This window comes from Ovis canadensis, chromosome 3, assembly GCF_042477335.2.
Source record: "Ovis canadensis isolate MfBH-ARS-UI-01 breed Bighorn chromosome 3, ARS-UI_OviCan_v2, whole genome shotgun sequence".
Lineage (NCBI taxonomy): Eukaryota > Metazoa > Chordata > Mammalia > Artiodactyla > Bovidae > Ovis > Ovis canadensis.
Window position 1 is genome coordinate 179,882,453 of NC_091247.1, and position 15,856 is coordinate 179,898,308.

General features: G+C 38.3%; 1 protein-coding gene across 1 annotated transcript in view; it reads right to left on the reverse strand.

The window, feature by feature from the left end:
• The window catches only part of ALDH1L2 (aldehyde dehydrogenase 1 family member L2), a 63,325-nt gene that overhangs the window by 6,942 nt on the left and 40,527 nt on the right, over window positions 1-15,856 (reverse strand). The window contains exons 16-22 of the mRNA XM_069581068.1: window positions 12,523-12,610; window positions 9,456-9,549; window positions 8,201-8,300; window positions 7,489-7,587; window positions 4,455-4,620; window positions 2,478-2,583; window positions 340-539 (exon numbers count right to left, since the gene is read on the reverse strand). Of these exons, the coding sequence (XP_069437169.1) occupies window positions 340-539; window positions 2,478-2,583; window positions 4,455-4,620; window positions 7,489-7,587; window positions 8,201-8,300; window positions 9,456-9,549; window positions 12,523-12,610 (853 nt within the window). The remainder of the gene's footprint in view (window positions 1-339; window positions 540-2,477; window positions 2,584-4,454; window positions 4,621-7,488; window positions 7,588-8,200; window positions 8,301-9,455; window positions 9,550-12,522; window positions 12,611-15,856) is intronic.

Genomic DNA, 15,856 nt, shown 5'->3' on the forward strand with positions numbered 1-15,856 from the left:
GCCCTTTTCCATACAATTTGTGTTCTTTTCTATATGTATGTTATGTTCAATAAAATGTTTAACCATTGATATGTGGCAGCCTGGGAGGGGCGGGGAGTTTGGGGAGAATGGATATGTGTATATGTGTGGCTGAGTCCCTTTGCAGTCCACGTGAAATTATCACAATATTGTTAATCAGCTATACTCCAAATGAAATAAAAAGTTTTTAGAAAATGTTTAACATTGAAAGAAAAATCAATACCATGTAGGAAATGCCCTTTACAGCAACATACAAGTGTTGGACAAAGCATGAGGTGGGCTTTTTGTGATGTGCAGTAGAAAGGTAAGACGTGTTCATACCTAAGTCTTTTCCAAACCCAGACTGCTTAAATCCACCGAAAGGAGCAGCCACATCCGTCTTGTTGTAGGTGTTAATAAAAACAGTTCCTGCTTCTAGTTTTTCACTCACATACATGGCTTTATTTATGTCTCTTGTAAAAACTCCTGAGGCCAAGCCGTATTCTGTATTATTTGCTCGCTGCAACACTCCATCGATGTCCCTGTAAGATGTTTTTAGGAAGACATAAAACCTCATTAAACGTAAAAGCAAAACACTTTCATTTTATGTTCTAATATTTTTCCCCTCTGTGCTAGAAACAGGAAAACGTTACTGCCAGTGTGCTTACGTTTTTATAAATGAAATATTCCAAAAGAAACGTCCAATGAGATATTCCGGCCCTAGTATTGTATTTTTTCACATACATCATGTGACACCCTTTAAAATCTGAGCTGAAGTCATCTTTTCAATCTTCTTCATTGGTTTTCCTTCATGACTGCCCCATTTGTCTTTCTCTCCCCTGAGTTCCATGTATAGATATTATATATTCTCAGAGCACCCTCTCAGTCCCTCCATCTATTCAGGTTTTACATGCACAGTTCAAGGGCTCATTCCATGCCTCACCCTGAAGCCTTCTCAGATCCCATCAGTGGTCCTGCTTAGGCGGTAGAGTGGAGTGGCCCAGTGAGAAGGCTCAGCAGCCACACTGCCTGGGTGACCTTTGGGCAAATGACCCCATCTCCCCCAGCTTTTCTGTATTCTTGTGAAAAAATGGAAATAGTAATAATAGCACCTGTTGTCATAGGATTAAATGAGCCAATAGTGTCTGGAACAAAGGGAATGCTCAGTGAAAATCAGCTATAATCAGGTAGCCCATGTTCCTCCAACTCAGTCACCTTCCAACTAGACAGGAAGTTCCCCGAGGAGAGAGAGAACATTTTATTTTTCTTTATACTAGGATGTTGCAACATCAAATCTGAACTCAATTAACAGGCTAATCCAATAAAAGGGCAGTAAAATCATTCGTTCAGTGGGTCTGGTGACTTCCTGCCTTTTGTCCAGTATGTGTGCATGGCCAAGTCAGTGCAGACATGAACCCACTCATGTCTCCGCTTGTTCCAGTTCCCATGTGCCTGCCATACTGTGAGTATCTCATTTTTATGAGTGTCATCCTAATGTTAAAAAAAAAAATGAAATTTCTACAACATGGCCAGTAAATGCAAGCCAAGATTTCACCTGGGGATCCGGCAAGGAAATGGGATTTCTGTTCCAAAGCTGGAAGAAAAATTAGTTGTGCTGAATTCTTTGAAGAGACAACAAAGGCTTGAATGTGGTGCCTCCCCTAGGGATTTTCAAAGGTACTCTTGTCTCTATCCAATTTCCTACTCTCATGAGAAATGTGGAATCTCACTTGGAGTGGACTAGGCTCTGCTAAAACTCTCACACTTGATACATGTCAAAATATTACTCACTACAAGTTAGTGTCCCCAGAGTTCTCTTACAATCTATCAAAGACCAAGAAGCCCTTCTGAACTGGGTATTCTGTTCTCATGGGTTAAAGGAAAACTAAAGCCAGAATTCTAAAGAACTGTGTGCAGTATACCAGAGAGTCTATTATATTAAATATTATGTTAAGAACTCAGCTACCATATGGACTTCTTTGATATGTTAAATACTTTGGAAAGTTTCGGGGACCCTGACAAACCCGTACGTCATTTATGGTTGTTTATAAGGTGACTGTGGACTTTCTACAAAGAGTTGAGTTTTAGGTTTTTGGGGGCGTGATCCCCTGTGGGGAAAACACTCCACTCCTTCTTTGGGAAAATCAGATTTCATAGATGCTGCCTTCTCTAGAAATGTAAATGCAAAAACCACTTCTGTTTCTCAGTTACTGACCTTATTCCAGAGATGCTTCAAATGCCAACTGTACAAAAATGAAAACTAGCAAATACCATATAATGTTGGACATTAATTTAAGCTAAGGACCAAAAATTATTACAACTTACATTGTAAGTTAGCATTCTCTTCTAATTATTTGTCAATTATTATTATGGTAGAGGTTGTATGGTCATTCATTTTATGCTCTGTATATAGCACAGTGGTAGGGAAAAAGAAAAACCCGTATTTAGTCAACCGGGTTAAATTATGCCTAAGAACATACCCATTTGGGAATTTAGAAATGACCATGATAGGCCCAAAGGATTCCTCTTTGGCAAGATACATGTGGTCTTCCACATCTGTGAAGACAGTAGGTTCCATAAAAAAGCCTATTTGAAAAGCAGAAGAAAATAACATCAATTATAGTGTAATTTTCAATTAGTAGTTCTCTCATTTAATTACATTATAACTTTTTTTCTTTCCTTCTGGGTCAGTAAAACCAAGAAGACTTTCATTTTCCTATTTGGTGTTAACAATCCTAGGTTCTTACATTTTTAATGTACTTATTACAAAAATTTCAAACATATGTAAAAGTAGAGAAAATAGTATAATGAATAGTAAAATAAATCTTTATGCATATATTTTGCTATATTTGATTCATTTTGTCCCTTGCTGATATAGTTTAAAGCAAATTCCACAGATCATAGATTTGTACTGGAATACTTGGAGTATAAATTATAATGTACATTATCATACCTAGCAAAATGAATGCTAATCCCTTAATCATAGTTTGTTTCAATTTAACTTCTAATTTTTTAATTGAGATGTAATTGACACATAACATTAATTTCAGGTGTACAACAGAATGATTTGATATTTGTATTCAATTTCTGATTTCTAGAAAATATCTCTTTGTAGTTGATTTGTTTGATTCAGGGATTCAAATAAGTTACACTTTGCATTTGGTTGTTAGATAGCTTTAATCTGGAACATTTCCTCCCTTATGCCCGCCCCTTAATTTTCATGCCACTGACTTGTTAAACAGGTGAATTCCCAGTGGGAAAGAATCTGCTTGCTAATGCAGGAGATTCAAGAGACACAGGTTCGATCCCTGGGGTGGGAAGATTCCCCTGGAGTAGGAAATCGTAACCCACTCTGATATTCTTGCCTGAAAAATCCCATGGACAGAGGAGACTGGCAGGCTAAAGTCCATAAGGGTCGCAAAGAGTCGGACATGACTGAAGTGACTTAGCATACATGCATGACTTTGTTAAACAAACTGATTCAGTTGTCCGGCAGAATATCTTAGGCATTTCAGATTTGTCATTGCTTCTTTGGGATGATATTTGATTTGTTTCCCTATCCCCTGTGCTTCTTTAAATAGAAAACATGACGTAAAGGCATGGTTAGATTCATGGTTAGATAAATGTTTTTGGCAAGAATACTTCATAGGTGATGCTGTGTTCCACACTGGATCCCATAGGAGACACATCATACCCAGCTGTACTGCCGGTACTCAGTCCACTGATCACAGTAAGACAGGAGGTTTTACAATTGTTGTTTGTTCGCTTTTCTCTCCTTTTGGGTATCATGACATGGAGTCATTCACATACTTCTGTAACAAGTACTGGGTTCAGTTCCGTTCAGTCGCTCAGTCATGCCCGACTCTTTGCGACCCTGTGGCCTGCAGCATGCCAGGCTTCCCTGTCCTTCACCAACTCACAGAGCTTGCTCAGACTCATGTCCATCGAGTCAGTGATGCCATCCAAGCATTTCATCCTCTGCCGTCCACTTCTCCTCCTGCCTTCAACCTTTCCCAGCATCAGGGTCTTTTCTAATGAGTCAGCTCTTCATTAACAGTTACACAACAGGAATGAATCCTTCCCAGGCTAAACTGGCTAAGATTAAGCCTCACATTGCCAGGAATGAAAACCGCCAGTGCCTGAACAACACCTACCCATTACACTTGTTTACTGCACAGCTAAGGGCCTGTCACATCATTTTATTTGATTTTCACAGCCTCGTAAAGCAGGATGTGCACATTTCATCGCATTTGACAACTAGGGCTCAACAAAACTATTGTCGAAGGTGTCACAGCTTAAAAGTGGCCAAGCAGGATCTAGAACATATTTCTTCTGATCATAACATAAATGCCACTGTTTACTTCTGAGGCAAGATGGTGCTGTAATGAAACCTGTTACCGATTATTCCAACTTAAGAAGCCAGGCCTCCAGCATCCCTCCCCTGGAGGTGATCATACCTGGCCTTTGGACTTGTCTTCCTCCGTACACCAGGGTGGCCCCCTCTTTCACTCCAGCTTCACAGTACTGCAGAAGCTTTTCCAGATGGGCCTTATGATTTTGGGGCCCATGGTCGGTAGATCTGTCAAGTGGATCACCAATTTTCATCTTTTTAATTTCTTCCACCTGTATGTCACCCAGTTCACAGAACACAATTGACTGTTAATAATAGCAATGGATACCCTTCACCGAGCTTCCGCTGTGATGGGTGTTGTACTAAGCTCTTCCCAGATGTGTCCTCACTTAATCTTGGTAGCATTGGAGGTAGATATTTATTTCCATCTTACATATGAGGAAACTGAGGATCAGAGGGGCTAAGTGACTAGCCCGAGGGCACACAACCACTAAGTACTGTAGAGTTTTCTTGATGTGAAAGCCCAAGCTTTTCACCACTGAGTTTTAAACAGAACACAAGCCACATGCATTATATTAAAATTATCCTGAATGTTAATCCATTAAAATAGCAAACCTGATGTTCTGGAATTTTTGTCAATACAGCATACTCTTCATGGCAAAGTAATTTCTAAAATGGCCACATTGTCGCCTTTTTCCTCTTCCTAAATGTGGCAGACTGCCCTCGTGAAAATCTCACGGTATAGCCACACTGGAGGATATACTAGAATGTTCTGATGAAAACCCATCTTTATATGGAACATTCATCACTCATACATGCTCCTTGGTTATCTTTTTTTTAACTTTTAATTTTGGAGTATAGCCAATTAACAATGTCGTGATAGTTTCTGCCAATTAACAATGTTGTGATAGTTTCAGGTAGACAGCAAAGAGACCATATACAAGTATCTATCTATTCTTTCCCAAACTCCCCTCCCACTCAGGCTGCCACATAACACTGAGCAGAGTCCTCTGTGCTATATACAGCAGGACCTTGTTATCCATTTTAAATACAGCAGTATGTACATGTCCATTCCAAACTCCCTAACTATCCTGTCCCCCCATCCTTCCTGCCCTGGTAAGCACAAGTTTGTTCTCCAAATCTCTGAGCCTGTTTGTTTTGTAAATAGGTTCATTTTGTATCATTTCCTTTTAGATTTCAATATAAGGGAAGTCACACAATATTTCTCCTTCTCTGACTTCACTCAGAATGACAATCTCTAGGGCTCCTTAATTATCTTAATCTGTTTCTGAATTTCTTGATGTTAAGACCAATTCTAATAAGGAGAAAGAATGAGAGTTACCACAACCCCACAGGGCCATGAATTTTGAATTTAGGTCTGGCTAAAATCCCTCAGTAAGTGCTCAAAAAATAGCTATTGAATAAATAAATTAATTCTGTTCCTATGTGTGCAAAACACATTATTGATGGACTGATAGCAGCAAATCCTTGACATTTCTGGTCTTCAGTTCAGTTCAGTTCAGTTCAGTCGCTCAGTCATGTCCGACTCTTTGTGACCCCATGAATCGCAGCACGCCAGGCCTCCCTATCCATCACCAACTCCTGGAGTTCACTCAGACTCACGTCCATCGAGTCGGTGATGCCATCCAGCCGTCTCATCCTTGGTCGTCCCCTTCTCCTCCTGCCCCCAATCCCTCCCAGCATCAGAGTCTTTTCCAATGAGTCAACACTTCTCATGAGGTGGCCAAAGTACTGGAGTTTCAGCTTTAACATCATTCCTTCCAAAGAAATCCCAGGGCTGATCTCCTTCAGAATGGACTGGTTGGATCTCCTTGCAGTCCAAGGGATTCTCAAGAGTCTTCTCCAACACCACAGTTCAAAGGCATCAATTCTTCAGTGCTCAGCTTGCTTCACAGTCCAACTCTCACATCCATACATGACCACAGGAAAAACCATAGCCTTGACTAGATGGACCTTTGTTGGCAAAGTAATTAATGTCTCTGCCTTTCAGTATGCTCTCTAGATTGGTCATAACTTTTCTTCCAAGGAGTAAGCGTCTTTTAATTTCATGGCTGCAGTCACCATCTGCAGTGATTTTGGAGCCCCCCAAAATAAAGTCTGACACTGTTTCCACTGTTTCCCCATCTATTTCCCATGAAGTGATGGGACCAGATGTCATGATCTTCATTTTCATGGTCTTAGCATTTGAAATTTCAACAAGTTGTAGTTGGGAAAGCCCATGATGTGTCATGCTGTGCCCTGTATTTTACTAAGGCACAAAAGTGAATTTCCGGGCTGCTCATGAGCCAGACACTGCCCGCCGTCTGCCCTTCTGTATGGCTTCCTTGTTTCCTACTCTCATGAGGAAAGATGCCTTTGCTTCTTGGGGGTGGAATTGGGGAATTGGCTCTGAAGGAAAAGAAAAGCTGGGTGCTGGTTTTTCAACTAGAAATAAGTTTGTGATTACTACGACCATAATGATGATACACTGTAGTATGTTCAGAGTTCATTTTTACCACAGGATTCATCTTAATAGTTCTATAAATGCTTCAGTCTCATATTTATGGAATCATGTCCAACATCAGGGGTTATGTAGGTATGTATCTATCTTAGTGGAGGAAATATATACACTGTCATTTTACTGTAAATTTGGGATTTGTAAGAATCTAGTGGTATATCTCTCATAGGCATTTTAGGGATTTATAATAACATAGGGGTATATATTCCATAAATATCAAGGATCTAATATACTATAAATACAGAGCGAGATAAAGAGCTCTTCAGTATACTTTATCAGGTTTTTTAATATAGACCTATAACTTTTTACTATGAAAAATTATAAAATTACATATAAAAGTAGGCAAATAACATAATGAAACTCCACATACCCATCAGTTAGCTTCAACAACTGCCAACCAATGATCAGTTTATTCCCTGACTTACTTCCTCCCCTTCTGCATTATTTTGGAGCAAAGTCCAGATATCATAATCTAATCTATAAATATGTCAGAAAGTACTTCTAAAAAATAAGGATTGTATTGTTTTTAAAAAATATACTATCACCACTAATAATCCCAGAAGTACTTTGAAAGTAAAGACAATTTCTATCCAACTCACATAGCAAATCTGAAGATGCTTACCACTCTTGTCACAAATTCATCATGGATGGATTCTTCCACAAACAGCCGACCAGCTGCAATACAGTTTTCTCCTTTGTTGAAAAATACTGCCCCCATGCCCTTTGGCAGTAAAAGACAAAATACTGTTGTTATTTGGGAAGTCAAGGTTGTCATAAAATTGCACACATTAAGAATTGTCTTATCATAAAATAGCAGGCAACACAGAGAAGTCAGAGAAAAAACACAAGCCCTTGGTCTAGTTAGTGATGCTTAGAGATTCTTGGTTTTGATATTTTTAGAAATTTATTTCTCCATTCCCCTTTTCTATCTATGAGTACTTTACAAGAGATGTACCTATCAAGGATGATATACCGATAAAAAGATTTTGTGTTATAAGAAAATGTAGACTACTCTATACATTTAAATGTAATGTTTGTATACCAAATTTTGCTTTTAGAATCTCTACATCAGTTTATATAAATCATCAATGTTTATAAATCTCTTCATCTGTTTGTAAAAACCTGGCTTCCAAGTTTTAAAAAGACCTTTGATTATAATGACATAATTTTTAAAATTAAGTGCCCTGAGCAATCCCAAATCTAAGCATAAAGAGAATGGTTTCTGTTTATGGTCAGATAAAACCAGACCTCATTTTAAGGCTCCTGATAAACAAGAAGCTGAAATGTGTTTCAGAAAGTAGGCACCTATTTCACTGGACTTGACCTACTCTTACCATTCGCACAGCCTTTTCAAGTTCACAGTCATTGAATATTATAAGTGGGGATTTTCCACCAAGTTCAAGGGAAACTTTCTTCAAGTTGCTCACAGCACAGCTGGAGAAAAATAAATGGAATATGAGCATTTACTCTCTCGGTTTCTTTCTCTTATTTCTTGGACACAATTACTACTTAGCATGGAAAATATAATTGAGCCTCAGAAATATTAAGAAACTTAGCAAAGACAAAACATGAATGGTAGAATGGTGATGATAGCTGAAGCTGGCTGATGAGCACATTCATGGAGGTTCATTACACTATTCTGTGAGCTTTGTGACTATTAGAAATCTTCTGTAAAAATTGCTTCTTTAAAAAATTCTGTGGTCAAATAATTAGAGATTCTCATGGGTAAATACAGATTCTTTGGGTGTAAGAATTTTGATTACATAAAGGCCTGGCAAAGAATTTAACTAGATTACTGGCACATTGGAGGAAAATATCCATTTTTAGAAGTTATTAAAAATTCTGTTTATTACTTCCTATTTGCAAAAAATTTGTTATTTAAAGCATTTTAAAATACTTTTAAAAATTCAGAAAGAAGGAAAAAAATCACAAAGTTCCATTCCATGGCTCATTGATGACTGTTTTCTTTTTTTTAACCATTTTGATATACTTGTTTCTGGTCTGTTTCCAAACACAGCCTTTGCCTTAGTTAACATAGTTAGGATTACCCAATATGTACAACTTTGTACCTTATTTTTCTTTCCATTTACCATTTAATAACAGTCTAGAGTTATTAAAAATTCTCCCTGACCACACAGTATTCCATTATGTTAACAAACTTTAACCACTGCCTTATTTTAGACATTTAGATGGTTTGCAGTTTTTTGAACTAATGTTACTGTTTTTCAGGAATGCATTTTATAAATAATCCAGATTTGTCTTTTATATGTCTTTTCAGTTTCTTACTTAGGCTTCCAACACCAATTTGGGCCACAGTTTTAGTATCAAAAATTTTTGTGCCAGATTGTTAAAGCTGCCAGAAGCCTGCAGGCTTTCAATACATCTCTGGTTTTACTGACTTTGGGCTTTACACTTTAGAAAGTATTTTACTGTATTCAAACATTTCAATACCCTGGTGTGATAGGATTTCTCTTCCACATTCGATGTGATTTTTCTCCTTCCAAAAGCACCTTATTTAAAAAAGTAAAAGCAAAGCTAAAGACCTGGTCTAACAGGCTCCTGAGCAAATCAGCACACTAACACCAATACCTCTTCATGATCTGCTTGCCAATCAGAGTGGAGCCAGTGAAACCAAGTTTGCGGATATCAGGGTGCTCTGAAAGGCGCTGTCCCACTACGCCGCCTGTGCAATTAATGGAATAAAACACAAATTAAAACTTCATCAAGGTCTTAGGGTAAAGGTGTCTTTGAATTCACTGAAGCAGTTTTCCAAGCTCTCATTTAAATCTTAGTTTTACATTTTCTATAATAATAAAAGCGTGACAAAAATCTGAATAATGTCCTCTATGCAATTGTCAGTACCCCAAAGATGGGTGTCTCAATTTTTTTAATCTTCCAAAGTAATTTTGATGCAAAAGTAGGAAGTCAAGAAACACCTGGAGTAACAGACGAATTTGGCCTTAGAATGCAGAATGAAGCAGGGCAAAGACTAATAGAGTTTTGCCAAGAAAATGCACTGGTCATAGCAAACACCCTCTTCCAATAACACAAGAGAAGACTCTACACATGGACATCACCAGATGGTCAACACCAAAATCAGACTGATTATATTCTTCACAGCCAAAGATGGAGAAGCTCTATACAGTCAACAAAAACAAGACCAGGAGCTGACTGTGGGTCAGATCATGAACTCCTTATTGCCAAATTCAGACTGAAATTGAAGAAAGTAGGGAAAACCACTAGACCATTCAGGTATGACCTAAATCAAATCCCTTATGATTATACAGTGGAAGTGAGAAATAGATTTAAGGGAGTAGATCTGATAGACAGAGTGCCTGATGAACTATGGACAGAGGTTCGTGACATTGTACAGGAGACAGGGATCAAGACCATCCCCATGGAAAAGAAATGCAAAAGAGCAAAATGGCTGTCTGGGGAGGCCTTGCAAATAGCTGTGAAAAGATGAGAAGCGAAAAGCAAAGGAGAAAAGGAAAAATATAAGCATCTGAATGCAGAGTTCCAAAGAATAGCAAGAAGAGATAAGAAAGCCTTCCTCAGCGATCAATGCAAAGAAATAGAGGCAAACAACAGAATGGGAGAGACTAGAGATCTCTTCAAGAAAATTAGAGATACCAAGGGAACATTTCACGCAAAGATGGGCTCGATAAAGGACAGAAATGGTATGGACCTAATAGAAGCAGACAATATTAAGAAGAGGTGGCAAGAATACACAGCAGAACTGTACAAAAAAAGATCTTCACAACCAAGATAATCACGATGGTGTGATCACTCACCTAGAGCCAGACATCCTGGAATGTGAAGTCAAGTGGGCCTTAGAAAGCATCACTACAAACAAAGCTAGTGGAGGTGATGGAATTCCAGTTGAGCTGTTTCAAATCCTGAAAGATGATGCTGTGAAAGTGCTGCACTCAATATGCCAGCAAGTTTGGAAAACTCAGCAGTGGCCACATGACTGGAAAAGGTCAGTTTTCATTCCAATCGCAAAGAAAGGTAATGCCAAAGAATGCTCAAACTACCGCACAATTGCCCTCATCTCACACACTAGTGAAGTAATGCTCAAAATTCTCCAAGCCAGGCTTCAGCAATATGTGAACCGTGAACTTCCTGATGTTCAAGCTGGTTTTTGGAAAGGCAGAGGAACCAGAGATCAAATTGCCAACATTTGCTGGATCATCGAAAAAGCAAGAGAGTTCCAGAAAAACATCTATTTCTGCTTTATTGACCATGCCAAAGCCTTTGACTGTGTGGATTACAATAAACTGGAAAATTCTGAAAGAGCTGGGAATACCAGACCACCTGACCTGCCTCTTGAGAAACCTGTATGCAGTTCAGGAAGCAACAGTTAGAACTGGACATGGAACAACAGACTGGTTCCAAATAGGAAAAGGAGTATGTCAAGACTGTATATTGTCACCCTGCTTATTTAACTTATATGCAGAGTACATCATGAGAAACGCTGGACTGGAAGAAGCACAAGCTGGAATCAAGATTGCTGGGAGAAATATCAATAACCTCAGATATGCAGATGACATCACCCTTATGGCAGAAAGTGAAGAGGAACTAAAGAGTCTCTTGATGAAAGTGAAAGAGGAGAGTGAAAAAGTTGGCTTAAAGCTCAACATTCAGAAAATGAAGATCATGGCATCTGGTCCCATCACTTCATGGGAAATAGATGGGGAAACAGTGGAAATGGTGTCAGATTTTATTTTTGGGGGCTCCCAAATCACTGCAGATGGTGATTGCAGCCATGAAATTGAAAGACACTTACTCTTTGGAAGAAAAGTTATGACCAACCTAAATAGCATATTGAAAAGCAGAGACATTACTTTGCCAACAAAGGTCCATCTAGTCAAGGTTATGGTTTTTTCCAGTGATCATGTATGGATGTGAGAGTTGGACTATGAAGAAAACTGAGCACTGAAGAATTGATGCTTTTAAACTGTGGTGTTGGAGAAGACTCTTGAGAGTCCCTTGGACTGCAAGGAGATCCAACCAGTCCATTCTGAAGGAGATCAACCCTGGGATTTCTTTGGAAGGAATGATGCTAAAGCTGAAACTCCAGTACTTTGGCCACCTGATGTGAAGAGTTGACTCATTGGAAAAGACTCTGATGCTGGGAGGGATTGGGGGCAGGAGGCGAAGGGGATGACAGTGGATGAGATGGCTGGATGGCATCACTCGATGGACATGAGTCTGAGTGAACTCCGGGAGTTGGTGATGGGCAGGGAGGCCTGGCATGCTGCGATTCATGGGGTTGCAAAGAGTCAGACATGACTGAGCGAGTGAACTGAACTGAAAGTAATTTTAAAAAACTGAAATAGGACACCATAGGGTAGTTTTATCATGTTGTACAACTTCCACCCTCCCACTCAATTCACCTGCCACTGTATTTCCACTTTAAGATATTAGCACATGGTGAGTATGTTTCTATTGCACTGTTGCTAAACTGTATTTAGTTTTAATATTTTGGATTGGACAGAATGTTCATTCAGGTTTTTCCATAGGATGTCATGGAAAAGCCTAAATGAACTTTTTGACCAATCCAACAGCTATGTCAGGACAAGACTCCAGTGGGAAAACTCAATTACCCTTGACTGTTTATTAGTTACAGCAAAGTAGGTTCTTATTGGCTTACCTGAGCCTGGAATGATGTTGATTACCCCCTTCGGAAAGCCTGCTTTAACAGAGAGCTCAGCAAACTTCAAAGCAGTCAAGGGTGTGACCTGAGCAGAAGCAGACAGCAATTGCTTTCTTCAGACTCCATCCTGTCCTGTGGATCAATACCTAGCTTTCCTTTTATGGCCACACAGTGTGGTGGTTTTTTTTTTTTTTTTTTTTGGTGGTTTTTCTTTCTTACTAGAGTTTATTTTTTCTCTTACTTTTACATAATTTCTGACTTATAGCAAAGTTGCAAAAAACAGTACAAAGAATTCCTATGTATCTGTCACCCAGATTCCTCAAATGTTAATATTTTACTGTTTGCTTTATCCTCTTCTTCTCTCTGTGTGTTTTTGAACTGTTTAAGGAGTATGATATAATCCCAACATCCACAATATATTTTACTTATTTGCTTAGTCCTAAAATATACAGAAAATATTTTGAAAATTACTAAGCCACATTGCTATGAAAAAGAAGCCTACTAACTTGAATACTTATTTACAGTGTTTCTGCCTCCAGTCTGAGGCCATAAAGTCCAAATGTCAGTCAAAAGTTTCTTGGGTTAGTGCTTCCTCATTGCCTTTAGCATGATGCTGTTATTAATTTGAAATTTAGCTTTTTTTTTTTTTTGTATTCAGTGTTGGCATCCATGTTGATTATATTTCTTTTCTTTATTTGCTCACTTGTTGTTTTGTAGAGTATGGGAAACATGCTTCCAAAAGTGAGGATTATACAGCAGTACATTCAGAGATGTGTTGTTCTCCTGAACACCCCTTCCCCCATCCTTCCTAGGTCATCCTCCCAAGTAGTTAATCAATCTCATTAGGCTCTGATTTACCCTTACCATGTTTCTTTTTGCTCAAACGAACCCATAATATTTTCCCTTTCTTTTTACCAAAAAAAGTGGTATAGTTATGGATCTCATCTTAAAGATCTCTTACAGCAATGCATATCTCAGAAGCAAAATGAGAGTAATATGTTTACACTGAAAAACCAATGCTGATTAAGTCTTAAATTAGTATTCTGTTAGCTTGGTGTCAAAAAATGGAATGGACGAAAACTGAGTTGTGAATAGAAAAATAGTAGAGCTTCTATTTATATATTTTAACAGAGGAAGATAGGAAATAAATCTAACATAGCTAACAGTTAATATGGGACTAGATAATGGTACTCTCACTCTGTCTGAATGAAGGTCAGATGATCACCGATCACAGGTAAGTGCGGTGTCCTAGGAAAGAACAGAAGCTCACAAGGCCGAGGGACAGACTGTGGCTTCCTCACTTGCTCAGTATGCTTTCAGAATAGTGCCATGTGTTGAAGTTCACAGGCCTGCTTGCATATTCATAGTCTATATTGTTGTTTTAGCTAATAAAATGGTCAAGTGACTGAAAGGGACTCTATACAGAAACTGCATAATAAATAGTAATATGACAAACACAAGCAACAACAATAAAAAAGCAGGGTTAACATTTTTCCTCCTTCTAGTGACAGGTCCATGGCAATAAACATTATGATGTTTAAAAAAAAGTCAACGTAGTTATACCTGATGAGAAATTTTTCAAATGCTCAGATATTTAAAATTGGCAAGAAGATATTCAAATAGTGCTTTATATCTACTATAGTTAAAGAGAATCCTGGACCAAAGTGTATATTTTTATGCCTTAGTATGAAATCATCATGATTGGAAAGACTTTTAAAAACTATCCTGAATCAGTAATTTCCATGGGACAGAAATTTTATGTCTTTGTCACTGATAATATGCCTGACAATTAGTGTGCACTCGATACATGTTTGTAATTTTTTAATATTCCATGTAGTCATTGGAGTTTTCCAATGCTTAGCACTCTCTTTGGATACCACCATCTAGTGGTTCTCAACTCTGGCCGTACCTTAGAAATGAATGTGAGGAAGTTAAGTAATACCAAGGTCTGGTCTCTGACCCAGACCAATTAAATCACAATCTCTGCCAAGTGGGGCCAAGGTATTAGTATTTTTCAAAGAGAATTCTAAAATTTAGAATTTTAAATTCTAGAGAGAATTTAAAAGATGATTCTAATGTGCAGCCAGGATTGAGCACTGCTGGGCTAAGTTACCCGCCTCCTCTCTTCATTTTACTAGTTTTTTGCCGTTTAACGAGTGCCGCTGCTTGGGAGAAACAGCATTCGTACAGGATGCTGGTGAATTACTCAGTCCTTGTGAAAGAATGAGCCAATATCTATCACACAAAACATGGACCTATTAACTCAGTGATTCTGCTATTAGGAACATATCTTACAAAGATAGTTGCACATGTGCAGGAAGCAGTATATTTTTTTCAAGTAAAAAATTTTTTTGCTGTGCTGCATGTGGGATCTTAGTTCCCTGACCAGGGATCAAACCCACACGCCTTACACTGGAAGCTTAGAGTCTTAGTCACTGGACTGCCAGGGAAGTCCCATGATGCTATATTTAAAAGGTTATTAATTATAACACAGTTTGTAACAGCAAAAAGGTGGGAAAATCTCAATGTCCATTAATTAGGTATAGGTTAAATAAAATACTGTTTATTTTTTATACTGGGCTTCCCTAGTGGCTCACATGGTAAAGAATCTGCCTCCAATGAAGGAGACAAGGGTTCTATCCTTGGGTTGGGAAAATCCCCTGGGGAAGGAAATGGCAACCCACTCCAGTATTCTTGCCTGGAGAATTCCATGGATAGAGGAGCCTGGCAGACTGTAGTCCATGGGGTTGAAAAGACTCGGACACAACTGAGTGACTAACACATTTTTTACCATGGAAACTTTTTTTTAAAAAGTTTTTTCCCTTTTTGGTAAGTATGTATAGAATGCTTCTATTTTACTTCATTTTATTTTCATATTGTATTGTATTGTGCTAAGAACACTTAACATGACATCTACCCTCTTAACAATTTGTTTAGTGTACAATACAACATTATGGTTGTTCAGCTGCTAAGTCATGTCTGACTCTTTGTGACCCCATGGACTTCCCAGCATGCCAGGTTTCCTTGTTCTCCACTATTTCCTGGAGTTTACGCAAATTCATGTCCAATAATATGATGTATAACAGACCTCTAGAACTTACTCATCTTACATAATTGAAATTTTATGCCTCTTGATTAGCAATTTCCCATTTCCCCTTCTCCTCCTGTGTGGTTTTCAGTTGGTTAAAAAATGTTTTTTAAAAAATTACCTAATTATTTAATTTTAAAAATATGCTTGTATTCACAGAGAATATATCTGAAAATACCTCAGAAACTAATAAATAACAAAAACACTGGTTGCCTCAGGGAGGTAAATTTGTTAGCCAGGAGA